The 14311-nt window shown below is 42.0% G+C and overlaps 1 protein-coding gene and 1 long non-coding RNA gene across 3 annotated transcripts in view; one reads left to right on the top strand and one right to left on the bottom strand.

The window, feature by feature from the left end:
* Window positions 1-14311, top strand: part of LOC130358828 (electroneutral sodium bicarbonate exchanger 1) — a 223036-nt gene that overhangs the window by 142331 nt on the left and 66394 nt on the right. The window contains exons 5-7 of the mRNA XM_056562680.1: window positions 795-955; window positions 9730-9918; window positions 12270-12361. Of these exons, the coding sequence (XP_056418655.1) occupies window positions 795-955; window positions 9730-9918; window positions 12270-12361 (442 nt within the window). The remainder of the gene's footprint in view (window positions 1-794; window positions 956-9729; window positions 9919-12269; window positions 12362-14311) is intronic.
* The window catches only part of LOC130358832 (uncharacterized), a 124389-nt gene that overhangs the window by 95277 nt on the left and 14801 nt on the right, over window positions 1-14311 (bottom strand). Inside the window, exons 3-5 of one of the 2 annotated variants that reach the window (XR_008889662.1) lie at window positions 13494-13574; window positions 12056-12171; window positions 9965-10599 (exon numbers count right to left, since the gene is read on the bottom strand). The exons of the other annotated variant lie outside the window; for it this stretch is intronic. This is a non-coding gene — a long non-coding RNA (uncharacterized LOC130358832). Of the gene's footprint in view, window positions 1-9964; window positions 10600-12055; window positions 12172-13493; window positions 13575-14311 lie in introns of those variants that run through there. 2 annotated transcript variants of the gene reach the window in all.

The raw sequence follows: 14311 nt of genomic DNA on the forward strand, positions 1-14311 counted from the left end.
ACGTAATCATAGAGTGAAGAGATGGGTTATGGTTGTAGTCATATTGGGGATAAGGTGGGATTGGATTGGGTTAAGTGTACAGGTGGTGAGGTACGATGTGGAAAGTAGAGTGAGTTATGGGGGAAGGCACTAGGTGGGTGTGGAGATCGGTTGTGGAGTCTGTAAGTTAAAGGTGTCGATCTTGTGTTTAAAGTATTTTACAAAGTCGTGTGCTGAGATGAGAGATGTGGTGGCAGTAGGGAAGGGAGAATGAAGTTAAAGGTGTTATATATTTGCCTAGGGTTGTAGGATAGAGAGGATACAACAGCAGTGACGTGGTACTGTTTAGTAGGCTTTACACAATATATATATATATATATATATATGCTTGGCGGATATATATGGACAGATTAGTTGTATGCATTGGGACCATTTCCCGGGCTGCACACTGAACATACACAAAAATATTAAAAACCAAATAAGGATTTGTTCACGTTGCCTTTTGGCATTCTTATTGTAATAATAATAATAAAAGAATGAATTAATGAATTGTGAACATAGCCTTTATAAATATGTGATTTAATACATCAGCATTTAATTTCCAATTTTACATTTTTTAGAGTTGAAGTCTCTCTGCTAGTTCAATATGTGTATGAAGTAGACTGAGTTGTTGAGTGGTTCTTTGACTTTAGTTTGGGACTGTATTATAGCATTACTGAGCACTTAGAATTAGTGATGTGTTTGTTCTTTTGTTCATTGTAGTAAATTGATATTTTATTAATGTGTATGAATCTTCTGTTTGCCTATGACTTCAGGTGGTTAAAGTTTGAAGAAGACGTAGAAGATGGAGGAGAGCGCTGGAGTAAACCATATGTCGCTACACTCTCTCTTCATAGTCTGTTTGAACTGAGGAGCTGCATTATAAATGGAATTGTTCAGCTGGATATGCGTGCAAACACCATAGAAGAAATAGCAGGTATAATGATCATCTCATGTCGAAAATCCCTGTCAGAGTCACCAGTAAGCAATTACTTCTTATTTTTTATGGCAAAAAGAGAATCTGTCGCCATCTCATCTGTTAAAGGGGTACTCCGCCCCTGGGGACCCCATAATCTCTCCTGCAGCACCCACTTGTCATTAGCTGCACAAGGCAAAGATCGCTCTGTGTCTGATGACTCACGATACAGGGGCCGGAGTATCGTGACATCACGGCTCAGCCCCCTTGTGATGTCACGCCCCACCCCCTCAATGCAAGCCTATGGGAGAGGGCGTGGTGGCCACGCCCCCTCCCATAGACTAGCATTGAGTGGACGGGGTGTGACATCACGATACTCCAGCCCCTGTATTGTGAGTCTTCAGACACAGAGCGATCTTCGCTTCATGCAGCTAATGACAAGTGGGTGCTGCAGGAGAGATTGTGGGGATCCCCAGCAGCGGGACTCCCGCGATTAGACATCTTATCCTTATGCACTAATACTTTGCACTTTTTTTTAGTGCATTGGTTATACACACAAGTAAAAAGAAGTTCAGATAATGTATTTATTTTTTTATGAATAAGGCTAGGTGAACTGGCCGAAATGCGTCACCTTTTTATCCTGTCTCTGTTGGTACCTAAATTTAAGTTTTTCTACTGCACGAGGACCGCGCTGGATTCCTTTTCTTCTTCACTGTATCGTCAGGTGTTTTGGGTACACCTATCCGAGTGCAGACAACTGGCAATCCATAGGGGTGAGCTGATGAACTTTGTTTCTCCTCTATGGAGATGCCGTATTTCCAAACAGTCCTGACGCCAGCTTGTTTTGCCGATTCCTGCGGAATGTCCACCCTGAAATTTTCCAGACGGCATTCCTCCATGTGAATGGAGCCGTAGAATGAAATCCAATATGCAATGGAAAAATGTTCATTGGCACTGCTACTCCACATACACTCATTCATATGGGTCCACAATGTCACAGTCCTCTGTCCAGTATAGTATGGTATAGATCCTTATAAGAACAGAAGATGGCACTCACCATGTGGCGTAGAAAATATTTGTTTTATTCAGACAGCGTGCGTACAAGATACAAATGGCCGACGGGCCTTTCACACCGCCTACAGGTTCTTAATCGTGACCTCTGAGCCTTAGAGTGAACTAACACCTTTTCTGCAGGTACTGCTGTGTGCCATTTCTATGTTATTCCTTGTGAAAATATGTGAATAAATTGACAACTGGGTGTTATCAATCTTCTTGTCAGTAGAGTGTGTACCTACACGGTGTGGTGCTTCAGCAGTGATATGACAGTGTCATCAGGGCTGCCATCAGAAATGTTGGGGCCCCATAAACAGCTTTTCTCTTTCTTCTTCATCTGTCCTGGGTCATCATGAAGATTTCTCCCGATCACAACTCGTCACAAACATTTTAGCTTCTTACTGCAAAGTCCTCACCTCTATACACTGCCCCATATAGTAGTCCCTCTGAGCCCCTGTATAGTATTAGGCCCCAACATTGTGCTCATACATTATAATGCCCTTGTACTTTGCCCCCATACATTATAATGCCCCCGTACAATATAATGCCCCCGTATCTTCCTCTGATATATTATAATGCCCCCTCATATTTCCCCCATACATTATAATACCCCCTTACATTATAATTCTCCCTCACATTGCCCCCATATAATATAATGGCCGCGTACATTGCCCTCATATATAGTAATGCCCCCTCACATTGCCCCCATAAATAATAATGTCCCCGTACACATCCCCCATACATAATAATGCCCCCATACATTATTATGCCTCTTTACATTGCCCCATACATTATAATGTCCCCTCACATGGCCCCCATATATAATCATGCCCTCTCACATTGCCCCATATATAATAATTCCCCCTCACATGGCCCCCCATACATAATAATGCCCCCTCACATGGTCCCATATATATAGTAATGCCCCTTCAGATGGCCCCCATACATAATAATGCCCCCTCACATTGCCCCCATATGTAGTAATGCCCCCTCACATTGCCCCCATATATAGTAATGCCCCCTCACATTGCCTCCATATATAGTAATGCCCCCTCACATTGCCCCCATATATAGTAATGCCCCCTCACATTGCCCCCATATATAGTAATGCCCCCTCACATTGCCCCCATATATAGTAATGCCCCCTCACATTGCCCCCATATATAGTAATGCCCCCTCACATTGCCCCCATATATAGTAATGCCCCCTCACATTGCCCCCATATATAGTAATGCCCCCTCACATTGCCCCCTTACATAAAAATGCTCCCTCGATCCGCGAATGCCCCCCCTTCACCTGCAGGCCCAGTCGCAGGGGGTAACATGGGGCCCGCAGGTGAAGGGTCCAGTTATGCACATGCAGGGACCATGCCAGCCCCTGACTGGGGTGTCGGCTGTACCCCCCTGATGGCGGCCCAGGGTGTCATACTCTGCAGGAACACACCCTATTGATAAGGGGAATGGTAAAATCCAGTTGTCAGTTTATTCGTACATTTCCAGGAGGAATGACAGAGGAAAGGTGAGGTATTATTCTATGAAAAGATGCTTTAGAATTGTTATTTTCTGGGGAATACAGTAATTTACTAGAACGGACATGTAAAAAGAAGTGACAGGTGTCATATTGAAGTAAGATTAGTGAAATTTGTGAGATGACATCGCAGATATGAGATGGTGATCTTGTTTATGGGTTTTATAGTGAAACATCATGTAAAGAGGCCCATTTTGATGTTTCTTTGAGGAGGAGGCGATATGGTTGGTGTTTTGAGCGCAGAATAGAAAAACACATTTATCAAAGCAAAACAACTGATAGCTTCTTTCTAGTCCCGGAGACATTAATAAGTGGCCTTGGGGAGATTAGCCAAATCCTTTAATGTGAGGCGGCATCTTCTTTGAAGATTCACTTGTGTATTGCGATGTGAAGTTTAGTCATAAAGCTCATGTTGTCCCCACGTTTCATGTAAATGCATTTCAAGTGAATGAATATTGGTTAGTCAGTCAGAAGTAATGCGAAAGGCACAGAGTAAAGTTTGGTAATAATAATACATAAAACGGCCATGTATAAAATATACAAAATGGGAAGGAATATGAAAGAACTGATTATTATACTTATGTGGGTCAAGTAGAAAAAAGAACTGCATTAAAATAATATCATCAAAATAGTGTATCTCTGCAAAACATTTTTTTTTGGGGGATGCACACATGTCTGTATTAATAATGGGGGACATTTGTTATGTGGGGCGTTTTCACCGCAAAGATTCACCCATTTTTGGTTCACTGGATTTAGTGCGAAGTGCACTGCTCTTATTAAATCCAGCGGCTCTAAGGCTGCCCATTGTGCCCTTCGTAGAAGCCTAGTTAGCCTACTCTAGTGCTGAAATGGTGTGCATGCACATAAATATATATATATATATATATATATATATATAAAGTATCTAGCATCTAGATTTCTCTCACAACCCGACCCCCATAGAAATGATTGGTTGACTACCATATGTGCAATTACAATCTCATTAACGAATGTCCAGACTCTATAGAAATACAGTCACTTCCTCTATTCTTCATTCAGTGCAGTTTCTGATCTATGGCACCCTGGCAGTAAAGAAGATGGAAATAGGAATTGTATTCCTCTACTACCAGTCATGGATAGATCTGACATTTCAGTGTAAACTACTGTTATGTGTCTGCACTGACGCTGGGTAACCAACAAGCAAATGTTGGTGTGTGAACGACAAACATATGCAGTTGTGCTTAATATTTAATTGGATTTGTAGCCGAATGTTAATTTCTAATGATATCGTCATAATGATAATGTGTAAGATGCGCTGTTACCATCTTCATTCACAAATTCAGGTGGCTTAAAACATGGAAAAGCAAATGACTTTCTTGCTGTAATTAGCCAAGTAAATGCAAGACTACCCAGGATAACCCTGGAGATCTCCGCTCTGCCATCCATAACAAGCTGTGTCTGAGCTGTCAGCCACAGGACACAGTTAATAAGGAATAGCTGAAGGAGTTTTGTTTACTGTCAGTAAATGGCTTAATTAAATGCGTAACTTGAAGATGCAGAACTCTAATGCAAAATCTGTAACAGGGCGCCCAACTATAATGCTTTATTTATAGTACTGGTCTGCTCATATAGGAAAGAGAAACCTAATGAGACCTCCAGCTCCAGGACCTCTGTTTCCCCTATACTTATTCCCCTGGGCTTAAAGTGTCCCTGTAATGAGTAGGATCTGGTTTGGACCTAATGGTTAATATTCCTGTGTTTGGCTTAAAGCGAAACTATCACCAAGAATATGCTTTTGAAGCTGCAACACCATGCACTTAGGGTTGCCACCTTTCTTGCCCAAAAATACCTGCCATTCTAATTTGCATAATTAATTATATATGCGTAAAATCACATTATCCCCTCTCTGATCCTCTTGTGCCATATTCATTCCAGTTGATTCCCCCCGTGCCATACTCTTTTACTCCTTTCAATTGATCCCCCCCTCTGAGACCTGTTCCATTCCAATTGATTCATCCCCCTTTCCATTGATCCTCTTGTGACATAACCACTCCAGTTTATTTATCCCCTCCTCCCACCGATCCCCCTGTGCCATAAACATTTCAATTGATACCCCCCTGCCCCCATGCCATACTCTTTTGACCAGGGAAGCGGGGCTAAGGGTGCATCATTTCATTCTTTCCGCAGTGGCCGGAGGCTCTTTATAAAAAAAAAAAAAAAAAAAATCCGCCTTTTGCATATTTTTTTCTACAAAATTACTGGCAGAGGCACATTAAAATACCGGCTGTGCCAGTAAAATGCCGTCTAGGTGGCAACCTAAGCATATTCTAGGCATACCTTTAGTGGCACATTAGGCTAGTTCATACTTACACAATCAAGCTTTATAATCTCCTGTGAAGTCAGACTCACAGTCAAGAAAGCGGAACCTGGGGTCCGCTCTGTTCCCGGCCACACCGCCTCTTTCTGCCTACGTCCTGCAGTTGATTAACAGGCAGAGCTTGCCTGCTTGCAGCGGCCCTGTGTAGCTCTGCTGCCCGCGTGCCCTACCTGTCAATTAACTGCATGGCGTAGGCAGAAAGAGGCGGTGCCCCGGGCTCCACCTCACCGACTGTCAGCCTGACTCCCAAGGGGATTATAAAGCTTGATTGTGTAAGTATAAACTCGCCTATGGTGCCACTAAAGATGTGCCTAGAATATGCTTGTGAAGTGCACCTAGTGCACCGTGTGTGCAGCTTCTCAAGCATATTCTTTGTGAAAGTTTCGCTTTAAGTATCATGCGTTCCTGTGATGAAGCCCGGGCCTATCAGTGAGCTTGGACATCGAGCCAATTACATCTGGTCTCTGTGTCCAAACCCTTCTCAGCTGCACATAAATACCCGCCAGTTTTTATCTCAAGTTGCTTGTGTTCAGTTCCTCTGCACTCAGCATGTAAAATTTCTATTTTTTGCTTATTGATTTGGTACCTTTGCTGCTATCTCGGTTTGGACCTGGTTTGTTTTACTTTGTCAAACAAATCTGTTGGTGTGTTTATCCCTTGAGTTTTGTTTCTTAAACTTTGCCTCTGTACAATGTTCTTTATTGTTTTTTGACTTACTGAGAACAGAGATCACCGTCCAGTTTAGGATCCATTGTTTAGGGCAGATACTCAAGTAGGCAGGGAAAGTGACTGTGTGTGAGCTCAGGTCTGCCCGATTTAACTCTCCCTGTCATAAAAAAAAACTTTTGACAAGTTGCTGAGACATGTCAAAGTTTTGATCAGTTTGGGTGTCAGTGCTGAGACCCCCACATTCATAAGAACGAACAGAGAGAAGTGCATGTTTATGTGCCTCACTCCCCCAGCTTGCTGCAATCTCCGTCCATTTGCATTAGGCAGCTTTATTAAAGAGTACCTCTCATTAACTTGATACATTTTATAATCCTCCCAATTCACTGTCCCCATCATGAGAAACCACCCCGTGCCTTTATTATTATTATTATTATTTTTTTTTTAGTTTTCTACCTTGATATTGCTCTGCATTTTCTGCTCAGCCTCAGGATAGGTTCAGGTTCACAGACTAAGAAAGGGCGTTACCTAGCAGGTGTGACATCATCTGAAGCCATACAGGGGAGAACTTCCTCCCTTACTCTGCAACCAACAGCAAACGGCAGTTAAGTGTGAGAGGAGCTATGATTGGATAAGACTGGACCCCCCCTCTCAGCACTCCAGACTGCATTTCCTGATTTTGGACTTCTGCCAGGCCAGCAGGAGTCCGAAGTATGTGCAAAAGATTGGGGGAAATGTGCTCTAGACAAGTAGGGAGGCATCTAGTGGCAGCTTTTTTTTTTTTTTTTTTTTTAAATGAAAACATAGAAAACTTCATTTTTTTAAACAAAGTACATTAGAAAGATTTTTTCATTTACCATAAGGAGTGCCATAGCAAAAATTAGTTTTAACCTGTTAAGGACGTAGGGCATACCTGTACGCCTTATGCCCGGTCCCGGTTTTTAAAACGGGGTCATACTGTGATCCCACATCACACCAGGTCGGTCCCGGCTGCCGGAACCCTGGGCTAACAGCGTGCGGCACCGATCGTTGTGCCGCGCGCTATTAACCCTTCAGACGTGGCGATCAAAGTTGCCACATGCGGAAATGTCCGAACTATAAAAATATAGTGTTAATTAAACCGCACGGTCAATTGCGTACGCGCAAAAAAATTCCAACGTCCAACATAGCGTATTTTTGGTCACTTTTTATATCATGAAAAAATGAATAAAAACCGATCAAAAAGTCAGATCAATACAAAAATGGCACCGATACAAACTTCAGAACACGGCACAAAAAATTAGCCCTCATACTGGCCCTTACGCGGAAAAATAAAAAAAGTTATAGGGGTTAGAAGATGAGAATTTTTAACATATACATTTTCCTGCATGTAGTTATGATTTTTTTCCAAAGTACGACAAAATCCAACCTATATAAGTAGGGTTTCATTTTAACCGTATGGACCTACAGAATAAAGAGAAGGTGTCATTTTTACTGAAAAATGCACTGCGTAGAAACGGAAGCCCCCAAAAGTTACAAAATTACATTTTTTCTTCAATTTTGTCGCACAATGAATGTTTTTTCCGTTTTGCTGTGGATTTTTTGGTAAAATGACTGCAAAGTAGAATTGGTGGCGCAAAAAATAAGCCATCATATGGAATTTTATGTGCAAAATTGAAAGCATTATGATTTTTAGAAGGTGATGAGGAAAAAATGAAAATGCAGAAACGGAAAAACCCTGCGTGCTTAAGGGGTTAATGAGAGTGCCCATTTAAAAGCCTCTGGAGCTTAAGGTTAAGGTCTGGTAGGACTTGTACTTCTATGCTTGTTAAAGGGGTACTCTGCTGCTCAGCGTTTGGAACAAACTGTTCCGAACACTGGAGCTGGCGTCGGGAGCTTGTGACATCATAGCCCCGACCGTCATGATGCCACGCCCCACCCCCTCAATGCAAGTCCATGGGAGTATTTGTTCCAAACGCTTAGCAGCGGAGTACCTCTTTATCTTACCTGTCCGGACCAAGAGCAACACAGTAAATTACAAGATTCTATTGAGGCTGGTTTGTATGCTTATTCAACCTGCCATGCAAGCGTTGGCCTTTGGTTGACAGAAGATATTCTCCTTGTGTCTTCTGTCAATTTGACATTGTTCCAAAAAGGGTAAGTATTGTCACTTCCTATGCCCATGTTACACAGTTTGTCCTTTGTTGCAGTATATGCAATAACTACTTTGATCTTATCCGTATGGTTTGGGATGCCATTGCCAGTGAGATTTAGAATTTTTGCACAACTCCTTTGTGGCATGATGTGGTGTTTTGACTATGGGAAAATACAAAGGTCTCCATCGTGGTGTTGTCTGGTTCAAAGATAATCTATTTTAGGGTGCATGCACACCAAATTTTTGCAATACAGTTCCCGTATCAGGTTTTTTGATGAAAAACGGATTCCTCAAAAACCTGACTAAACTGTATCAAAACGTGTGTACAAATTTTAACCCGTATACGGTTTAAAAAATGATGTCCGGTTGCATCCATTTTTTTAAGAATAAAACTTATACATTTTAAGAAAAAAACTGCAAAACTGCAAAGTCAAAAACCTTATGGAGAAAACCGGATGGAACCGTACGCACATACGATTCTGTACAGTTCATATTGACTCCCATGTTTTTTCACCTGGACCAAAAGACGTGGTAGACTAAGGTTTTGGGTACGGGAAAAAAACCATATAAGATGCAAAACGGACTAAACTGGATGATGCGTTTGACATACAGTTTACAATGTTAAGTCAATGCATACTGTTTTCTATACTGTTCCATACGGTTTATAACTTGAAACAGTATATGTGAACCTTATAGCAAAAATGTGGTGTGCATGCAGCCTTACTAATACCCTATTAAGGAATTCCAAGATAGCAGAAGAGTGTCTCTAGTTCAGGATCCTCCTGCATGTCTGTGCCTTACTTTTATTTCAATAAGTTGTGCGTAATGCTTCATTTTCCCTGTGGTGGAGTTTTAATTAAACACTTCTGATGTGTCTCCCCCCCCCGCAAAAGATTATTGGGGGTCTGGAAGTTATGGAGTTTATCATCAAGAGACCAAGCTAACAAAAGAAAGTAATTGTCTACTAAAATGTTGTCATTCATGCACATGTGCAGATCTGTATTAGAAATATTATGTAGCATGCTGATTTTGTTTTTTATTTTTAATAATTTATGTTAGATATGATCTTGGATCAGCATGATTCGTCTGGGGAATTAGGAGATAATATTAGGGTAAAAGTAAAAGAAGCACTTTTAAAAAAACATCACCATCAAATTGAGAAGAAACGCAACAATCTCATCCCTATGGTGCGCTCTTTCGCCGAAGTTGGAAAGAAGCAGTCCGAGCCTCATTTACTAGACAAAAATAGTAAGTATTTTTCTTGTTACAAACTAGTTATTGTACTTTACTCAGATCATTTACCGTATGTCTGGATGGATTTTAACATGTATCGGTCATTTCAGAAAATGAGTCTGGATTTTACGGTAAATAAAACATGGGATAGTCTGTCAGCATGTAGCTGTTAACTGACAGGGTAGACGTTTTCTCTCTGAATAATGTATGATGCTTAGAGTTTTCAAGGCGCACTGAAGACTTTGTTACAAGATGGGCCTTATGCACACAGCCGGGTTATGACTCTTGAGTTGTATGAAGCGATTTATTGGGCACCTGTATTCTGTCTGATTCTCTATTCATCTGAAAAAAGGTGTCATTATCACATGTATTGGAGATTCTCCCCTAAATCATTGTCACAGAAGATTCCTAGTGCATGTCTTAGGTGCACATACATGTCAAACCTCTGGATTTTGGTGGGCGCACAGGACTATCCTTTGTTTAAGGCAGTTTGCCTAATATCCCCAACAAAAACTGTTAGGATTGTACAGATGAGGGTTAAAGTGGTATTCTGAGACTTAAAAAAAAATAGCCAGACTTACTCACACAGTCTCTTCAGGTTCCCCGGCACTTGTCCCTTCACCTGTTCCTGAGTCGATGTATTTGGTGTAGGACCTGCCTGAATTGGCTGAGCAGGCAGGTCATGCTTTAGTGTGCCTTTCAGAAGCAGGCAGAATAAAAGAATGTCATGGAACTGGAAGTGACTGTATTGGGACATGTGGAGTAATAGGGCAGCTTTTCTTTTTCTTTTTTACAATATCACCATCATTATATAGAAAAAATAATTAATCTCGTTATACCCCTTTTAAGGCAAATTGATAATTTTTTTATTAAGGGAGATAAGCTGCCACATGTGTCTGGCAGCAGCTTATTATCATCTCTCTGTTAAGGACACATGCATGCATTTATGTGTATGAAAAAGAATGGAGGAATAGTTGTTGGCCAAGGAAGTCATTTGATTTTTCAAAAATAGAGAAACAGAAACACAGCCGCACATTCACAATTTGTATTTTGATCTACTTGCTTCTCAGCATTCAGAGTGGGTCCCTAACCTAACACTGGCGTAGTGCCAGGCGGCGACCCCCGCCTCCGCGACACCAAGCCCACAGGGGGGAATGACCAAGTGGCCAGGCAGCTCCACTGCTGCCCAACCAAGCCCCTGACTCCTGGCCAGACCACCCCACAGACAAAGCATCACAGAAACAATGGCCGCCACAGAGAACCACACCAGTGTGAATAACTACCATGTTCTCTCTGCCGGAGGGCTGGGAGAATGCTAGGAGGAAACCCATATGCAGTTTCCTGCTAATTAAAAATGCCTCGGCCGAAAGGTTGGAGCAGAGTGTTGGCTATGAAAGAGAGGAGAGACTACAATTGTAAAACAAAAATAGAGAAACCGAAACATAGCCGCACATCCACATTTTGATCTACTTTTTGATCTCAACCCATTTGGACCATGCGTTTTTAATTGGAAGGAGACTACATATGGGTTTCCTCCTAGCATTCTCCCAGCCCTCTGGTAGGGAGCACATGGTAGGTGTTCACACTGGTGTGGTGCTCTGTGGCAGCCATTGTTTCTTTGATGCTTTATCTGTGGGGTGGTGTGGCCTGGAGCCAGGGGCTTGGTTGGGCAGCAGTGAGGCTGCCTGGCGACTGGGTTGTTCCTCCCTGTGGGCATGGTGTCTCAGAGGCAGTGGTCACCGCCGGGCTCTACGCCAGTGTTAGGTTAGGGAACAACTCTGACTAGGTGGCCTTGACGTGGTGAGTGGGCTTGTACTTTTTGATCAAAATGTATACTATCAACCTGTTAGTTTTTGAATGTAGGCTGAGAAACAAGTAGATCAAAATACAAAGTGAAGATGTGCGGCTGTGTTTCTGTTTCTCTATTTTTGTTTTTAATTTGGTTTATGGTTCTTAAGGGTGTATGGCCACCTTTAGTCTGATTGCCATAGAGACATAGCATAGCAGAGTATAGGTGCAGCATGGGAGAAGTTTTGGTGGTGTTAGATAAGAGAGAATGATCCTTGTTTTTTGTCATTGGCACATTATAGTTGTTATGGCAGTTAGAGAGATGAGACGTAAGGACAAAGAAGCATTGTTCATCGCTATATACCTGAGAACCACAAACTCATTGCATAGGACGCAGGCAGCAGTGTAGACATGCGGCTGCAGTGTTCACAGTGGAAAGAAGCCATTCTAACAGGAGATGGCAGATGCTGGTTATTCCTGCTACAAATAAATGAAAATGTGTATTCACAACTATTAATGCATTTCCTATGTCCTTCGTCCATGTCGATATTTTTAACATTACTATTATTGCCCCACAGCTCTGTCAGTTTCTCCACAGCCCACCCCCTCGACTTTAGAAGTTAAAAATGGTGCAAACCATGACAACAGCAGTGCTGTTGATCTTAGCAAGGTGGGTATCCTTTATTACAGGTCAAAGATTACTTGTAAATCCATATCATGTATCATTTCCTAATGTATATTGAACTGGTAAAGGTTGAACAACACTTTTGGTTATACATACACGAGCATTATTACCACAAACCAAAAACGGCACCAAAAGCAAATTCTAACCTTGTGATGGACTTGTAGTCACGAGTCACGACATATTGTTAAGCATTGTTAATGGCCACGTGGTATCGTGGGTAAAATTAGTGTTGCTGCAGTTTTTATCACTCTGTGGCAGTTCTGCCCTATTAAAATGTAGACTTATGATTGATTGATTTAGGACTGGTTTATCTACAGTCCATAAGCGAACATACCCTATATGTCATTTTTGCAGCTGCTTTGAGCCCACCCCTTCCACTCAAAAAAACAAGGTCTTCATTAACATTACTGCACACAATCGCAGTCACTTGAATGGCAAAGAAGTGACAGCGCTAGTAAATTTCACGTCTCAAAATTACAGGTGGTTTGTTAGAGAATAATAAGGGCATGTTCTATGAGAAGCTTGTGTAAAACAAGGGGCCCTTATACTGTACGTGCACTGGGGCTGCCTGCTGTCACTATCTTCCCCTGCTACAATCTGTATAGCATATATCTTCTCTAATAAACTGTTTTATTGTATGTATGTATGATATTTTATCATATAATGTATTAAGCTATGTGGTTAGCAGTGGAGCCAGAAGGCTGCACTGCTAACCACATAGCTTAACACATTATATGATAAAATATAATACATAATACGAATTCAAGTAGAGAAAACAGACATGGTCGCACATCTACATATTGTATTTTGATCTAATTGCTTCTCAGCATAAATTCTAAAACTAACAGGTTGTTAGTATACATTTTGATCGAAAAGTACAAGCCCAATTGCCACGTCAAGGCCACCTATTTAGAGTGGGTCCCTAACGTCACTAGCATAAAGTGGCGTAGCACTGGGCGGCGACCACCACCGCCGCGACACCAGTGCCTACAGGGGGAAAGACCCACTGGCAGAGCGGTCCCAATGGGCCACACCTCCCCACAGACACGGTGCCACGGCAGCAATGGACGCAGCACAGCACCACACCAGTAGGAACAAGGTGTAAAATCTCACTTACCATGTGCTCCCAGTCAGACTGGGAGGCTGCCAGAAATGAGAGGGCTCTGTATAGCTACCTGCTACTTCATATAGGGTTGGGCTGAGGGGGGTGGGGCAGAGTGCAGACCAAGTAAAAGCAACAAAAAAAGGAGGGGATAGAAAACACAATGTGAATTCAAGTAGAGAAAACAGACATGGTGGCACATCTACATATTGTATTTTGATCTTATTGCTTCTCAGCATAAAACAGGTTGTTAGTATACATTTTGATCAAAAGGTACAAGCCCACTCAAGGACGTCATAATACATACCACTTAAAGGAGAACTCTGGCAAAAATATTCTGCCACTCCCCTAGTATAACTGTGCTGTATAGGAGCAGGGTGATCAGCATGGTTATATGTATTATCAGAATAGCATGGTACATAAACTTAGGAACTGGAAATGTAAAAGAGGAATAGAGAAAAAAAAAAAGGGAGGATGGGGAGCAGAGCACAGTTATACAGAAAATATTTATTTTATTTATTTTAGAAAAGAGTATCTTTAATATGAAGGTTAGTGTAAGACTGAGAGACTTAAAAGGGTACTCCCGTGCCCCAGCCTTCTGAACATCGGGTTCAGAAGGCTTGGAGCACTGTGGTGTGCTCTCTTTACAGTAATTTATCTTTTGGTGTAGTAATAGTGTTTTTTTACTGAGTAGTAGCACCCACCACACATATATATCTTGGTTAGCCCCCCTTTTGTTTACAATAGTGTCCGTGGTCGCAACATCATGGCCACGCCCCCTCCATTGAGGTCTATGGGAGGGGGCGTCACGCTCCCTCCCATAGACATCAATG

This window comes from Hyla sarda, chromosome 2, assembly GCF_029499605.1.
Source record: "Hyla sarda isolate aHylSar1 chromosome 2, aHylSar1.hap1, whole genome shotgun sequence".
Taxonomy (NCBI): Eukaryota; Metazoa; Chordata; class Amphibia; order Anura; family Hylidae; genus Hyla; species Hyla sarda.